This window comes from Prunus avium, chromosome 3 (genome assembly GCF_965620075.1).
Source record: "Prunus avium chromosome 3, drPruAviu1.hap1.1, whole genome shotgun sequence".
NCBI classification, from domain to species: Eukaryota; Viridiplantae; Streptophyta; class Magnoliopsida; order Rosales; family Rosaceae; genus Prunus; species Prunus avium.
In genome coordinates, this window is record NC_142286.1 from 39,929,816 (window position 1) to 39,945,386 (window position 15,571).

Genomic DNA, 15,571 nt, shown 5'->3' on the forward strand with positions numbered 1-15,571 from the left:
AATCAAAAAGTTGTGGCATTGGTATTTGGTTATAATAACTCAAAGCAAGAAGAAAAAAGAAAAAAAAAAAGAACTTCACATATATTTAGTAATAATACACACACGTGGTGAATCTTAGCTGCACACAGCCTCAACTGAGAACTTCTTTGCACTTCCGGGACAAGGATCTCCTCCAAAATATGCTGGAGCTACAGGTATTGTGCAAAATTGTTTTCCAATGCATACCCTTCTAGGAAAATCATACGATTTGTGGGCATGGCAACTCCCTTCCTTGAAGCTTCCACATGTCCCTTGCGGCCACCCATAGCTAGCAAATTTAATATCAGAGATGATCTGCCCAGGTTGACACCTTAAGTGGGCTTTTGCTTTGATGAGTTTGGCAGAAGCTAGCTTCTGAGAGCTTTGCAATGTTGGCTGCCCTTCAAATATATCAGCACAAACACTTGATGTTGCTCTTTGCACCAAAGCAATCTTTGTTGGCTCACCACCCCATTCTTCAAAGACAACCAAGAGATTCCCACTCGGATTCAACCATCCCCTTGGAACATGGTACCTGAGAATAATATATAAGCTCATTAGCTCTGCAATAATTTTTGTATTTGACAAAAGTATAGAAGTATAAAAATGAAGAAGAAGATGAACTTTTGCTCACCATCTCTGAGAGGGCTCTCCGCATTTGGTTCGGCATTTGTTTTCATTGTAAGTTCCGGCATAATAACAATCGCGACAAGCACCATGTGCTGTATATGCAGGCCAATGGCGTCCAATGCTCCGACCATTTATCCATATTTGACCTTTTCCCATGCTTACCATATCTAAAGCTAATGGATCATTACCTGATGGCGCATCAAAAGTAGCCTGAAAATATCACAACATAAATGAACATCTTTGTCTTGGATGAAAGAAGAACGATGGACATACATACAACAATAAGATTATAAATGGTAGCTAGTGAAAGTATACTAACCTTGTACCATGTAAGGAGTGGTTTTTTAGCCAGATATGGTTTCTGTACCCATTCCACAGAAGAACTCCCATTGACAGTATGGAGGCTTAATGCTTCACCTTTCAGACCAACCTTGTAGGTCCATTTCCGTTGTGACAAGTCCCATGTCCCCGAATTCAGACCTCGCAATGTGACCGGGCCTAGAACTCCAACATTCCATGTCTCAAAATGAATACCAATATTCTGATTTTTGTCAAACCAAAAGAAAAAAAGAAGCAAACTTGTCAATTTCCATCTCCAAAGCTTACACACACACAAAAAAGAAAAAAAAAGGGATCATGTTACCATTAGAGGATGAGGGAACTTACCGGCAGACCCAACGAAACGCTTAGCAAAGCAAGCTTGTTGACGCCAGATCTCAGCTTCACATTGTCACTAAATCTTAGTCTACGCTTCTCCAAACTCCCATAAGCTGTTCCTGATAGCTGACCGTTGATGAAAACATGCAGGGCATGACCTGCTGAACCGATGGTGAGAAGAGGTGACTGTCCACTCTCTAGAAATCCTTCATCAGGGCTTATTGTGATACTGGTAACAGAAATTTAAGTTACTAAGTTAGAAAGAAAAGAAAAAACAATACAAAAAGTATATATACAAAAAAAAGGAGTGTAGGTGGATAAAAGGGGAGTGCAAAATTGTTTACCAAAATGATTGGTTTAATATAAACTTACTCTGTCATGTACCACAAGTAGTCTGTAGAATCCCAAGTCATATTTATTTGGTCCCTCAACCCGTCCAATGTAAATGTATCAGGATCGTAAGAAGAGGCGGTTTCTTCGGTGAATGATTGCCAAGAAAGTGCATTATTTACTGGTGTCATCTTCATTTGGGAGCTTTGGGCACCAAGCTGTAAATAGAACACAAATCCTAAGTGAATATCCAAGTAGAAATGTTTGATGTAGAAAAAGACAAGGAATAAGTTAAATGAAAAATATCCAGCATAGGCAACAGGCTTCTCCTCACCCTTGCAGTGTTGTAAACTGCATTTTTGCAGTCAGGGAGAATGCTGATGGACCAAGGTGGCAAGTCATATTGCCCATCTCCAAACCTCACTTCCACAGAGTAATTTGTGTCATAATTTGCAAGGAATGCAGCACACCGATAACTTGATTTGAATACATGAGCCTACAAGGATTAAATTATAACAGTGACAATCATTATAAAAATCCAAAGAATAATAAATTAGGTTTAGGTTTATGATTTAGTTATTAATTTCTAGCTTACCTCTTGGTGTCTTCCAAGTGATATCAGTGAAGGATCAGCAGAAACTAAAGCTGACTCAGATAACTTGATGGCTCTATGCAGATCTCTCAAATGTCCCCATTTTGGTTCCCTAGGTAGGCCTGGCATAGCAAAGGCAAAACCCATTAGATGTGTTCAAATGTGTAAAGTAAGGATTATGAGGAAAACTTTATAAAAACCTAGTGTTAGCTAATCCTATTTGCATACCAAATTCATCCAAAGGGGAGTCATAGTCATAGCTGGTGGCAATGAAGGGACCTCCAGCTGTTCTGCCAAAATTCGTTCCTCCGTGGTACTGAAACACAAAATAGGAGAAGAAGAGACAACAGAAATTAGAAAATATGCTCTAGCTGAATAAAACATCAGTCAGATACAATCAACTTTGATATACAAGAAGAAAAAGAAGAACTAACCATGTAATAGTTCACAAAAGAACCGCCATTTTGTATGAACCTTGCAACTGAAAATGCCAAGTCTTCTGCAGGCCTAGTAGGAACTGCCCCACCAAATTCTGTATACCTGTAAATTATACGCGATGAGGCAGCAGTCTTAGCAAAGGATTTGAAAGAAAATACAAGAAAGTAACTATACAATACACTTTTGGCTTGTAAAGGCAACAACAGTGTGACTTACCAGCCAGTCCAGACTTCTGTCCACATTTTGGGTTTATATTTCTTGGTTGGAGTGAAATTTTGGCAGTAGAAACCGTTGCAGGTATCAATCTGTCACATAATAAATCATAAGGTCTCAGAGATAAAGATTGAAATGTATTGAAGCTTTCTTTTTGTCACAATTATTATCAAACAAGAAGAAAACATGCACATGATGTTTAAGGAAAACATGCAGTAGAAAAAGAAGAAAAGATAGAAAGATAAAAGGGAGAGTAGCTTACTATTGGATCAGGGGCATCCTCTTGCTTGCACATAATCCATGGAACTCCAATATTAAGATTCACAGCCATCTGAGCAGCCCAATTGGTATAAGCTTTCCCAGGAGCACCAATTTCCCACTCTACCGGTCCATATTCGTTTTCTATCTGTCAAATTTTAAATTGAAGAAAAGGTAATATTAGCATTGACTGATCAATATTTACTCTGCAAAACAAACAGAAGGAAGAAAAATAAAAAAGCACAGCCCAAATTTTTTAGAGAATTAAGACTTGAACTAATTGTCACACCTGGGACAGAATTATGGGACCTCCCTGAGATTGAAACAGGCTTTCTGCCTTCATCATACCGACAATCTTCTCTGTGAATGTTTGCATTGCCGCCTTCATAAAAATCAATTACAATGAAAGTGATGAATTAGAAAACTTAATAATGTAAAATTGGTGTGTTAGAGCTAACAGAAGAGTCCTAGTGACCAACCTTGAAAGGTTCATTGTCTGTTCTAAAAGCAATTCCGGGAACATACTTCAGCCAAACAGGGAATCCCCTGTATCAGAAACAGAGCAAAAACAGAGTAATGGGTAAGGCCATATTTACATAAGAACAAAAACAAAACGAAAGTTTCCTTAAATTCAGTCCTTGCAAAAACTATGAAATATTTGTTTTCAAGTATTAGTACCCGAAGTTCCATTCAGCACAGACATAAGGGCCAATCCGGAGGTTAACATATAGGCCTGCTTGGTGTACCAGCTTGATGAACTTCACCAAATCATATCTGTCCTCAAAGTAATACTGAAAATTTCAAAGACAACTTTTTATCAAAAAAAATTTCAAAGACAAATTAAACTGTCAATGTATATATTTTTATTTGCATGAGAGAAAAAACAAGAAGGAAAATTGAATTTTATTTGCATTACTTGTCCTGGAGAAGGTTCATGCCCGTTCCAAAACACATAGGTCTGTATAACATCCACGCCTCCTTCTTTGGCCTTCTGTATTAAATCTGGCCACATCTGTAACCACACACAATATTTAAAAAATTGAGCTAAGAAAACCCTTAGAAAAAGAAGAGAAAAAAAACTATGAACCACATTGGCATTATCAGTAAGTACCTCAGGTGTGCTTCTGGGATAGTGAATGGAACCCGAAATAAGAATCCTTTTTCGGCCGTTAATTATTATGGATCTGTGGTCATAGCTCACAGAGGCTGTGCATGCAGAAGCCAGCCATGAAAACAAGAACAACAGCAGCAGCATGTTGGCTCTCAACATGCTCCACATTGTTTGAGTTTCAAGATCTCTGTGTTCTCAAACGTGCAAAGCAATGTGCTTATGTTTGTTTTCTTCTTTTATTTATTATCAGGTAGCTCCTTAGACGAGGGTTTAAAACTTGGGGTGATAATATAGTAGTATAGTTACAATTCTAAGCTAGGCTTTATATAGCCAGCACATCCTAATTCGGCTAGGAAGAAAAACCACAACTCCTAAATTACCAAAAGAAATCAAATATGTAATCCCTATTCAGAAAAGGAAAAGCAAATTGCACAAAATCGGGAAACTTTCCAAATAAATTTAAATGCAGTTTTGTTTTGAGGCCGGAAACTTTCCCAAAATTAAATTCAAATCAACTTAGAGCACTTCCACCCATCACTTTTTGCCATGGCAAAAGGTGGCCTAGGCTCCAAAAACAACTTCCACCCATCATCTTTTGTCATGGCAAAAAGTGGGCCCATGAAATTGGGCAAGTCCAAAGGCAAGACTTGTCTGGGCAGAGTGACGTCATATGTGACAACCAATTTAAATACCAAAAAAATTGAAAAGAAGGGAAAAATACCAAAAGAATTCAGAATTTTTTTTTCCTCTATATATACCTAGCCATGTTCTTCACTTCATATACCAAAATTCATACAAATTCCTCTCCTCATATCTCATGTGAATAGTGATTGCCCTTGAGTTGCCACGACAAATTAATAGGTGGGAATGCATCAAAAAAATTGCTATGGTAGACACTATTCATGTGAATAGTGTCTGCCCTCACTTGCCTTTACCTTTTACCATGGCAAAATGAGTGGAAGTGCTCTTAAGAGGATATTTGGGCAAGCTCATTGACGTGACCAACTGACCAAAGGTTGGCTTCCACTACAATATGCTATTCTTGACTATGCCATGTACATTATACAAGACATGCCAATTAGTCATAAGCTGATTTAAGGCCAAACAGTTGCAATTTACAAGACATGCCAATTAATCATAAGCTGATTTAAGGCCAAATACAGAAACAGAACAAAGAAAAATAATGATAGACCACGTCATCACGTGCGCCCAAATTGCCCACCTAATAAATAAAAAATTACAGTTAAATTGAAGAGGGAAGCTAGCGCCACTCAACAACACGAAAAGAAAAGTCATGCAAACAGAGCACCCTCTCTGTCTCTCTGTTGCTTATAAGAAGAAGAAGAAGAAGAGAGAAAATAATGGCGTCGTGGAATTCAATTCAGCTGGAAATCACATATAGAATTTTGGGATGGATCGGTTTCGCATGTTGGTCCGTCGGTGGCTACCCACAAGTCATATTGAATTTCCGCAGGAAAAGGTACTCATTTATTTCCTCATCGAATTTTCCGGAATTCAATTCCAAGACTCTTAATTTATTTGGTGGGATTGGAATATTTTTTATTGTAGCGTTGTGGGATTGAGCTTCGATTTCGTGTTACTGAGTTTGACAAAGCAGTCTTCCTATCTCATATACAACGCCTCTCTCTACTTCAGCTCCGCCGTTCAAAAGCAGTACTGGGAGAAATACGGCTCCGAACAGGTTTCTTCTGCTCTCAGTTTTCCCTCCCTTCCCTACTTATTCACCAAAACACAAAAGAAAAAGTTGATTGTTTTGATGTGGATGTGATTGCAGATGATCCCTGTAGCAGTAAATGATGTTGCTTTCTCAGCTCACGCTGTTTTAATGACAGCATTTGTTCTGTTCCAAATTGCAATCTATGAAGTTAGTGTCTCCTCATATCATACCTCTGTTTTTCTCTGTTTTTCTCTGTTTTTCCAAGCTTATTATTATGATTTTGATTGTGTTTTATATGTTGGCATCTGACATTTTTGTTCATTGATGGCATGGCTTTATGCAGCGAGGAACTCAGAAGGTGTCCAAGATTGCCATCGGAATTGTCGTTGCAGTGTGGTCAGGCGCTGCAGTTTGTGTTTTCGTAGCTTTGCCAACCCATTCTTGGCTTTGGCTGATTAATATTTTCAAGTAAGATCCTAATTACTACCATTTAATTCTTCATCTTTTTCAACTGTCTCTTCCATTAAGATTAAGTCGAGGGTTTATTAAGCAAGGCAATGCTTTAAGATGCATTTTCAAGGCGGCTCCTTTTCGTACAAGTTAGCTTATTTCTTACAAGGACGACATGTATTTTCTACTGCACCTCTCTCATTTCCTCCCTGTTTATATATTCCCTTTTGCAGCTCAATTCAAGTTTGCATGACAGTCGTCAAATATACTCCCCAGGTTTGCATTGACTTGAATTCACCCTAAATTGTTCATCTTGTTTTGATTATTTTTTTTAAAGTCATGAAATGAAACACAGCATGCATTCATTGCCTGTATTATTATATATAGGCATTCCTGAACTTCGTGCGGAAGAGCACAGATGGATTTAGCCTTGGCTCTTACTTGCTTGATTTTTCTGGAGGGGTCACAAATTATGCACAAATGACTGTGCTTGCTATAGATCAAGGTTCATCCTCCCTCCCCAACCTCAACCAAACAAAATGATTGTCACAGTTTGATAACAAATATCCTTCGTGTCTTGCTTTCCAGATTCTTGGGTGAACTTTTATGGAAACATGGGAAAAGTACTGCTATCTTTGGTATGAATGATCTGATGATATCAACGATGTGAATTTATTTTATCCGTTATATTCATTATTTGATGGTTTATTGCAATTTCAGATATCTATATTCTTTGACCTTGTCTTCATGTGTCAACGCTTCCTGCTGTATCCTTCAAAGAAAGCACCCATCCCTCCTCCTCCTCAAATCATCAGCAAGGACAAGGAGAGCTTGGAGCCACTTCTCCAGTCTTCATCAGATCACCCACTCACACATACTGTCTGAAAATGTATACACAAGTGCTTCTCTTGCCTAAACATGTGCGACATTAACCATGTAGATGTAAACTAGGATTATATGTTTGGAGCCGAAAACTTAAATAAATATAATAAAATAATAATTTTTTGATTTTGCCATACATATACTGTATACAGTCAACTTAACGTCTTCCCTTCCCCCCAAAATGAGCGCTCATCCATCTTTTCTTTCTCTGTCAGAAAAAAGAAAAAGAAAAAGAAATTTATCTTCCATGTATCCATTATTGCAGATGGGGAGGGTGGTTCCATAAGAGTAATTCCTTTGCCATACATGTGGATTCATGGCTGATGCTCCTTGCAGACTTGGTTAGCATACCAAGCAGCTTGGACAATACAAATTTAGGAGGTGCAGTTTTGGTCCAAGTCTTGTTGGATGGTTACTTTGAGCAAAAATTGCTCTTAAGGCAACAATCCTTAGAGCAAAAACTTTTACTCTTTTTTTTTTGCTTTGAAATAGGGGGCACATGTCACTTTATGGTTGAGCCACAATAGAAGGTAAAGAGGAGTTTCGCCTTATGGGTAAGGAGGGAAATATTTTCCTTAAATTTATTGTCATAACCTTTTAAATAAAGGGTTAAATTAAAATTCATATCTCTTACATAACAGGTACATAGAGTTCTATAAAATAGAAACTCTTGACAAACCAGTGTACGTTCTATTGTCCCTCATGTCTTCTAGTATTATGTTTCCCTATTGTCCTTTCTTTCTCTCATCAATCTAATGGGCAATCCGATAAACACTACCTTTTCTGCCGTGATCGTGCTTAATGAATTAGACATCCTGTGAGTTTCAAGGGTTGTATCTTGAAGTTGTAGACGGCCGTTATAACATGAACGTAAGGAGGCGTTTACGGCTTTAAGACAGCGACTACGTGCCTCTCTTGACATCACATGCTAGATGTTCCTAACCCTTTTCCTATGTATTTATTGTATTAATTATTGTACATGATTGATGTGTTTTTGGGTTTTTATTTATTTAATTGATTCTATATGAATTTTATAAGTATAATTATATAATATTTCCAACAAAATCAGCCATGAAATTGAGCTAGGACATATGGGAAGAGAATATATATTTTTGGTTGTTGGTGTTGATAGGGGAAATAGAAGAGATTGTGAGGTTTGAAGAAAGGGAGAAAAAAAAACTGCTGCACACGTTAACTTGGGAGTTAGTCAAGTTAGGGCTTTTTTTTTCTTTCTATTTTTAATGAGATTTTCTATTTAAAACCCCACACTTCTCTTAGTTCACCCCATGTTCTAAGTTCACCCCATCTTTTAATTTAAAATTTCACAATTTCTAAGAAAACCCCACTATCTTTCCAAACTATCCTTAACTACACCCCAAATTGAAAAAAAATAAGAAATAAAAGAGATTTTCTATTTAAACCCCACAATTTTTTTTTCCCAGCAAAAAAAAACACAAACAAATGGAACCTCAAACCCGAAATTTAATACTTTCTAGATCTCTCCAAGAACTGTAACTGGAATTCCAACACTTGGGGTGTCTGTATAGATGTACTAGGATTAATTATTAAGTTGGATGACCTTTTTTTGTCTTTTTACACAATAATAAAACTTACAGCTTAATGATTTAAGTATTGGGGTGAACAAAGAGAAGTGTGGGGTTTAAATAGAAAATCTCTTTTTAATTAGGGGTAGGTTGAGTTTTTACTTTAAGGATGATATGCCCAGTTTAAATCTCTTAAATGAAATTTTAATGAGGTGGCATATGAAGGACGAAAGTCAAACCGATCATGGCACATAAAATCATAACAGATAATCCGAATCCTTGCTTGAGGCGAGCACACTACCTTGACTAACTTACCTAGGCCTGTTCGGGTTGACCGAAAAAACTGCAAACCGGCGGTTTCCGACCGTTTTTTTCGGGCAGTAAATCGCGTTGACCGAAAAGTCAACGCCGGTCCGGTTTTTATTACCGAGCCGAAGGGTCTCGGGCGCGGAATCGGTATCAATTTTCCCCAAACCGGCAGTTACCGACCGAACCGACATATATATATTATTTATTAATTATTATTTAAATTACACGTGTCAGCATGTTATTGGTTGTAATGGGAGAGTTGTATGGGATTACACTACAACCGGCTACACGGAATCACCCGATTTCTTCTCCTTTGCCAAACCCTTCGATATGTTTCTCATTTTCAGCTCAATTTAGCCCATTCGAACCCTAAACCCTCTCTTCTCCCGTCGTTCTCTTCTCTCCCCTGTTCCGGTCCTGCGATATCTTCGCCTAGCGCCTCCTCTTGTTCTCGTGTTCCTCCTCTCCTCCGACCCGATTATCTGGTAAGAAAAAAAAATGGATTACCTCTCTCTCTGTCTCTGTCTCTGTCTCTCTCTCTTTTTCTCTTCTTTTTTCTCTCTTCTTTCTTATCGCCTCTCTCTTTCTCTCTTTATGTTAATTTGTTAGTTTGTAATGGATGAAATTTATTAGGGTTTTATATTTTATTTAGGGTTTGTGTAGGATATGAATTGGGGATTTCAGGATTTAGGGTTTATGTTAGAGTTTTTAGAGGGTTATGTAATCTGTTTAGGGTTTTATTTTTTTTGGGGTTCGTATTTTTTCAGTCTTAAGTTAATTATCATCTTGATTTGATAATTAGTTGTTTCTGTTAATTGTGGACAGATAGCTAGCTTGTGTGACCCGTGAGCTGCTAATTGTGGGCAAAGCTTAAATTCAGGTATAAATCAAAATCACAATTGAATTAATCTGCTGGTGTTTGTTTGAGCTACTGGTTTTTGATTTGAAATTGAATGAATCTGTTTTTCTTTTGATTTGAAGCTGTTGGTGTTTGTTTTAGCTGCTGGTTTTTGATTTGAAATTGAATGAATCTCTTGTTGCTTTGATTTGAAGCTGCTGGTGTTTGTTTGAGCTGCTGGTTTTTTATTTGAAATTGAATGAATCTGTTTTTGTTTTGATTTGAAGCTATATTGGTTTGAGAACATGTTGTTGTAGCTGCTGGTTGGTTAGGTTGTTATCGTGTTTTTTGTGTGTAGTCTGCTGGTTGGTTAGGTTGTGTGTGATTGTTTTTCGTTATGGTGTCTTTTGTTTATAGGATAAGATGGAGTCTAGCCAATCCAACACTAATGCCTCAGGAAGTGCACCTTCCATTCAACCCCAAACAGAACCCCAATCCCAATCCCAAACAGAAACAGATACTGAAACCCAATCACAAGTAGACTCAGGTACTGTGGGAGGGAAGAGAAAACCCCCAAAATCTGTGGTGTGGCAACATTGCAAGAAAGTCCACAAGAAAGATGATCATGGGATCGATAAGGTACTTGCAGTTTGAAACTATTGCAAATTAGAGATGCCGGGTGATTCTAGGAAAAATGGGACAACCGGTATAAGAAATCACCTAGAGAAGAGATGCAAGCTCTCTCCTCTTTTTGAGAGTGGAGATAGAACTCAATCGATCTTGACAAATGTCACTATGGGCGGTCAAGCACAATTGGTTCCCCACACCTTTAATCAACAAAGGTGTGAAGCCAAATGTGTGAGGTATGTCATTAGGGATGAGATCCCTTTTAGGCATGTTGAGGGTGGAGGGTTTAAGGAGTTTGTGCATGAGTTAAACCCTAAATTCAAGATCCCTAATAGACAAAAGATAGCTGCTGGAGTTTGGGATTTGTTTTTAGTTGAGAAGGCCAAAATAATGAGTGTGATAGGTAATCACAGGGTAAGTATCACAACTGATACTTGGACTTCGATCCAAAACATTAACTACATGGTAGTCACAGCTCATTTCATGGACAGTGAGTGGAATTTGCATAAAAGGATTATCAATTTCACAAAGATCACCAGTCACAAAGGTATTGACATAGGCAAGACTTTATGTGCATGTTTGAATGCTTGGGGGATTGAAAAATTGTTTAGCATTACAGTTGACAATGCTTCGGCAAATGATGGGGCGGTTGTGTATGTGTTAAATAGGATGAAGGATTTTAATAACCTTTTACTTGATGGGAAGTATTTGCACTTGAGATGTGCATGAAGGAGCTTCTTAGCTCAATCGAGGGGATAAGGAATTGTGTAAAATATATTCACTCATCCCCATCAAGGTTAGATTCTTTTAGGGACCATGCCTTGGAGATGAGGATGGATGGGATGGCAAATGTGCCAATGGATGTGGTGACAAGGTGGAATTCAACTTATAAAATGCTTGATTGTGCTTTCAAGTACAAGCTTGTGTTCAATAGGATGGTGGCGGAAAATGTAGCTTTTCAAGCTTACTTTGAGGAGATAGATAAGGATGGGATGAAGAGAGTGGGTCCTCCGAGTAATGAAGATTGGGAGAAGTCAATCTCATTTGTTTACTTTCTTAAGAAATTCTATGACACAACCTTGAAACTAAGTGCAACCAAAACGGTTACATCCAATATAATTTTCCATGAATTGGTTAGTTTACAAGTTGAGATTGAACTCAAAATGAGTGATCCTAGAGATCCGGTCTTGCAAAGGGTGGCTTCATCAATGAAGAAGAAGTTTGACAAGTATTGGGGGAGTTTTGAAAGTGTGAACAAGATGATTTTTGTAGCATTAGTGTTAGACCCAAGATTTAAACTTCAAATGCTTAAGATAAGCTTCCAAAATCTCAAGGCCGAAGAAAACAAGATAGATGAGGTTGTGCGTGAAGTGAGAACATGCTTGTTCAATTTGTATAATGAGTATAGAGGGGCGGATAGCTTAGTGAGCCAACCAATGAATGAAGGTGAAGATGAGAATGTTGGCAATGATCTTGAAGGCTATGATGATGTTCAAACCAAAATGTTTCATCAACTTGTGCAACAAAGGAAGGAGGAACAACTTGTGGAAATATCCAATGAAGTGGATAAATACTTGACCGACCCTTTTGAAAGCCCTTTTACCAAAGGTTTCAAACTCTTGAATTGGTGGAAAGGCAATGAGAGTAGATATCCAATTCTTTCAAAGATTGCCAAGGATATCTTTGCAATCCCAAGCTCAACCGTTGCTAGTGAGAATGCCTTTAGCCTAGGCAAGAGGATTGTTGATCCTTTTAGAAGTTCATTGACACCTAAAATGGTAGAGGCATTAGTGTGTACTAGTGATTGGCTTAGGGCGGATGAATTTTGCTTCTACAAGGAACCAACGGATGAAGAGCTTGCATTCTATAAAGAACTTGAAGCACTTGAAACAAGTAAGACATAATCTACTATTTTGTTTTAAATAAATTATGTTTCTATCTTATTTTTTTAACATTCATGTTTTTTTATAAACATAATTTACTTGTTTTACTTGTTTTTTTACTAGATGTGGCCGGTACTCAAACTTCTACAACACTACCTCCTCGATTTGATTCCACATCTTAGCTCAAAATTTGTTGTATTGTAACAATTTAAGTTTTCATTGCACATTTCATATTTGGGTTGTAATTAATTTTAAATATTCTCATTGCACTTCATTAATCATTTCATATTTGGGTTGTAATTTAATTTTAAATACGTTTTCATTGCACTTCATTTTCTATTTGGGTTGTAACTTATTAAAGTTTTCATTGCACTTCAATTTTACTCAAGTATTTGAGAGTTGTAACTTCTAAGTTTTACTCAAGTATTTTGATGATATGATATGAATATGATGCTCGAAAATCAAAAGTTGTGAATGACAAAAATTAGGTGGCCTAAAAACTAGTATAATAAACAAAGGCTTGAAAGGTGAAACAAAGGCTTGAAAGTTGAAACAAAATATGGCCTGAAAATGAAGCAAAATCTGCAAAACAGGGAATGGCCTAAAACTGTATCAAAATCTGCAAAACGGGCTTGAAATTGAAAACGAATTGGGCTTCACGGTAAGCCCACACCCAAATCGAACCGGCCGGCATTGCGGTTCAACCGCAGTGCGGTAAACCGCAGCCTGCGGAACCGATCAAAGGTTGTCTTCCACTACAATATGCTGTTGTACATTATACATACCAAACAATTACAAAACATGCCACAATTAATCATAAGCTGATTTCAGGCCAAATACAGAACAAAGAAAAATCATTATAGTCCACGTCATCACATGGGCCCACATTGCCCACCTGATACGGACGGACGTCCGAGTTACAGTTAACTGAAGAGGAAAGCAAACAGACCACCCTCTCTGTCTCTCTGTTTCTATTTGTCTGTCACCGGCGGCCGTTAGGGTTGTTTAGAAGAGCAGAAGAAGACGAGAGAAAATAATGGCGTCGTGGAATTCACTTCAGCTGGAAATCACATACAGAGTTATGGGATGGATGGCTTTCACATGTTGGTCCGTCGGCTTCTACCCACAAATCATATTGAATTTCCGCCGGAAAAGGTACTCATTTATTTCCTCACCGAATTTTCCTGAACTCAATTCAATTCCAAGACTTTTAATTGATTTACAGCGTTGTGGGTTTGAGCTTCGATTTCGCGGTGCTGAATTTGACAAAGCATTCTTCTTATCTCATTTACAACGCCACCCTCTACTTCAGCTCCGCCGTTCAAAAGCAGTACTGGGAGAAATACGGGTCCGGACAGGTTTCTTCTGTTCTCAGTTTTCCCTCCCTACTCATTCACCAAAACCCAAAAGAAAAAGTTGATTTTTTTGATGTGGATGTGATTGCAGATGATCCCTGTAGCAGTAAATGATGTTGCTTTCTCAGCTCATGCTGTTTTAATGACAGCAATTATTCTGTTCCAAATTGCAATTTACGACGTTAGTGTCTCCTCATCTCATTCATACCTCTGTTTTTTCCTCTGTTTTTCTCTGTTTTTCCAAGCTTATTATGATTTTGATTGTGTTTTATATGTTGGCATCTGACATTTTGGTTAATTGATGGCATGGCTTTATGCAGCGAGGAACTCAGAAGGTGTCCAAGATTGCCATCGGAATTGTCGTTGCCGTGTGGTTAGGCGCTGCAGTTTGTTTTTTCGTAGCTTTGCCAACCCATTCTTGGCTTTGGCTGATCAATATATTCAAGTAAGATCCTAATTGCCACCATTTAATTCTGCTTCATCTTTTTTCAACTGTCTGTTCCATTAAGATTAAGTCGAGGGTTGATTAAGCCAGATGTTGTCAATGCTTTAATTTAAGATGCATTTTCAAGGCGGCTCCTTGTCGATATTTATTATTCTGTGATATCTGATCTGTGTAAAATTCCCTTTTGCAGCTCAATTCAAGTTTTCATGACAGTCGTCAAATATACTCCCCAGGTTTGCGTTGACTTGAATTCACCTTAAATTGTTCATCTTGTTTAGATTTTTTTTCTTTTCTTTTAAAAGTCATGAACTGAAACACAGCATGCATGCCATTCATTATATAGGCATTCATGAACTTCATGCGGAAGAGCACAGATGGATTCAGCATTGGCTTTTACTTGCTTGATTTTTCTGGAGGGGTCACCAATTATGCACAAATGGCTGTGCTTTCTATAGATCAAGGTTCATCCTCTCTTCTCTTCCCCAACATCAACCAAACAAAATGATTGTCAGAGTTTGATAACAAATAATCCTTCATGTCATGCTTTCCAGATTCTTGGGTGAACTTTTATGGAAATATGGGGAAAGTTCTGCTATCTTTGGTACGAATGATCTGATATCGACAGTTTGACAGAATTATTTTACGATCCAGTATATATATTCGTTATGGTATTTGATGGGTTATTACTACTATTTCAGATATCTATATCCTTTGACATTCTCTTCATGTGTCAACGCTTCCTGCTGTATCCTTCCAAGAAAGCACCCATCCCTCCTCCTCCTCCTCCTCCTCAAATCATCAGCAAGGAGAGCTTGGAGCCACTTCTCCAGTCTTCTACATCAGCATCACCCACTCACACTGTCTGAAAATGTATAAACGACAGCTTCTCTCTCCTGCCCAAAACATGTAGATGTAAACAAGGATTATATGTTTGGAGGCGAAAACTTAAATAAATATAAAAAAACAAATTCCATCCTTTGATTTGGGCATACATACAGTCAACTTTAACAAATTACACAAATGGTAAAATTTTTATTTTATTTTGTGTATTGAAACACGAAAGATAATTAAATCCCAATAAATCAAACCAACATAAAGTTAATCATAATTTGTTCATGAATAAATAATGATACGATGGTCAAAGAAATTTCTTTGTTCATGAATAATATTTTAGCTAGCTTGGGAAATGACACAAACGAGTTTAATTTGATGGGGTCTAGGTAGGATGATGGCATTGGTGCCTTATAGTTATACGTATCCTCACTAAAAATTGAACCTTTATCGATCGATTATTTCTCTCTCTCTCTCTCTCT

General features: G+C 37.7%; 3 protein-coding genes across 9 annotated transcripts; 2 read left to right on the plus strand and 1 right to left on the minus strand.

The window, feature by feature from the left end:
* Positions 1 to 114: 114 nt before the first annotated feature.
* Positions 115 to 4,415, minus strand: LOC110756388 (beta-galactosidase-like). 2 transcript variants are annotated; one of them, XM_021957820.2, is made up of 16 exons: positions 4,248 to 4,415; positions 4,053 to 4,148; positions 3,815 to 3,927; positions 3,616 to 3,682; positions 3,426 to 3,518; positions 3,141 to 3,284; positions 2,882 to 2,970; positions 2,662 to 2,767; positions 2,456 to 2,543; positions 2,231 to 2,349; positions 1,970 to 2,131; positions 1,678 to 1,853; positions 1,315 to 1,534; positions 968 to 1,189; positions 653 to 858; positions 115 to 553 (listed from the first exon to the last, which is right to left on the minus strand). In XM_021957820.2, the coding sequence occupies exons 1-16, from the start codon at positions 4,413 to 4,415 to the stop codon at positions 115 to 117; spliced, it is 2,508 nt and encodes an 835-aa protein (XP_021813512.1). The 2 variants fall into 2 exon arrangements, with proteins under 2 accessions (XP_021813512.1, XP_088106353.1); XM_088250227.1 differs by lacking the exon at positions 115 to 553 and having other exon boundaries at positions 649 to 858; positions 1,678 to 1,839; positions 1,956 to 2,131; positions 4,248 to 4,391.
* A 1,108-nt stretch (positions 4,416 to 5,523) lies between these two features.
* LOC110756579 (cystinosin homolog) lies at positions 5,524 to 7,391 on the plus strand. The gene is made up of 8 exons (XM_021958020.2): positions 5,524 to 5,727; positions 5,817 to 5,949; positions 6,043 to 6,132; positions 6,269 to 6,393; positions 6,609 to 6,651; positions 6,763 to 6,880; positions 6,964 to 7,013; positions 7,096 to 7,391. The coding sequence occupies exons 1-8, from the start codon at positions 5,609 to 5,611 to the stop codon at positions 7,258 to 7,260; spliced, it is 843 nt and encodes a 280-aa protein (XP_021813712.1). The 5' UTR covers positions 5,524 to 5,608; the 3' UTR covers positions 7,261 to 7,391.
* Positions 7,392 to 13,281: 5,890 nt separating this feature from the next.
* Positions 13,282 to 15,233, plus strand: LOC110756433 (cystinosin homolog). Of its 6 annotated transcripts, none has more exons than XM_021957907.2 (8): positions 13,282 to 13,613; positions 13,699 to 13,816; positions 13,905 to 13,994; positions 14,134 to 14,258; positions 14,449 to 14,491; positions 14,602 to 14,719; positions 14,810 to 14,859; positions 14,957 to 15,233. In XM_021957907.2, exons 1-8 carry the CDS (start codon positions 13,495 to 13,497, stop codon positions 15,122 to 15,124), a joined length of 831 nt encoding a protein of 276 aa, XP_021813599.2. In that variant the 5' UTR covers positions 13,282 to 13,494; the 3' UTR covers positions 15,125 to 15,233. The 6 variants fall into 6 exon arrangements, with proteins under 6 accessions (XP_021813599.2, XP_021813567.2, XP_021813559.2 ...); XM_021957875.2 differs by having other exon boundaries at positions 13,283 to 13,613; positions 13,771 to 13,816; XM_021957867.2 differs by having other exon boundaries at positions 13,284 to 13,613; positions 13,699 to 13,806.
* Positions 15,234 to 15,571: the final 338 nt, after the last annotated feature.

Bases quoted from the DNA above. Each gene is read 5' to 3' on its own strand.
- LOC110756433 (XM_021957892.2), top strand. From the start codon at position 13,495: ATGGCGTCGTGGAATTCACTTCAGCTGGAAATCACATACAGAGTTATG. The intron at 14,259-14,448 runs GTAAGATCCTAA...TCCCTTTTGCAG, and splicing joins TGGCTGATCAATATATTCAA to CTCAATTCAAGTTTTCATGA. The intron at 14,492-14,601 runs GTTTGCGTTGAC...TTCATTATATAG, and splicing joins TCGTCAAATATACTCCCCAG to GCATTCATGAACTTCATGCG.
- LOC110756388 (XM_021957820.2), bottom strand. From the start codon at position 4,415: ATGTGGAGCATGTTGAGAGCCAACATGCTGCTGCTGTTGTTCTTGTTT. The intron at 2,132-2,230 runs GTAAGCTAGAAA...TAATCCTTGTAG, and splicing joins CACTTGGAAGACACCAAGAG to GCTCATGTATTCAAATCAAG. The intron at 554-652 runs GTGAGCAAAAGT...TATTATTCTCAG, and splicing joins GGAGAGCCCTCTCAGAGATG to GTACCATGTTCCAAGGGGAT.
- LOC110756579 (XM_021958020.2), top strand. From the start codon at position 5,609: ATGGCGTCGTGGAATTCAATTCAGCTGGAAATCACATATAGAATTTTG. The intron at 5,728-5,816 runs GTACTCATTTAT...TTTTTATTGTAG, and splicing joins TTGAATTTCCGCAGGAAAAG to CGTTGTGGGATTGAGCTTCG. The intron at 6,881-6,963 runs GTTCATCCTCCC...CTTGCTTTCCAG, and splicing joins TGTGCTTGCTATAGATCAAG to ATTCTTGGGTGAACTTTTAT.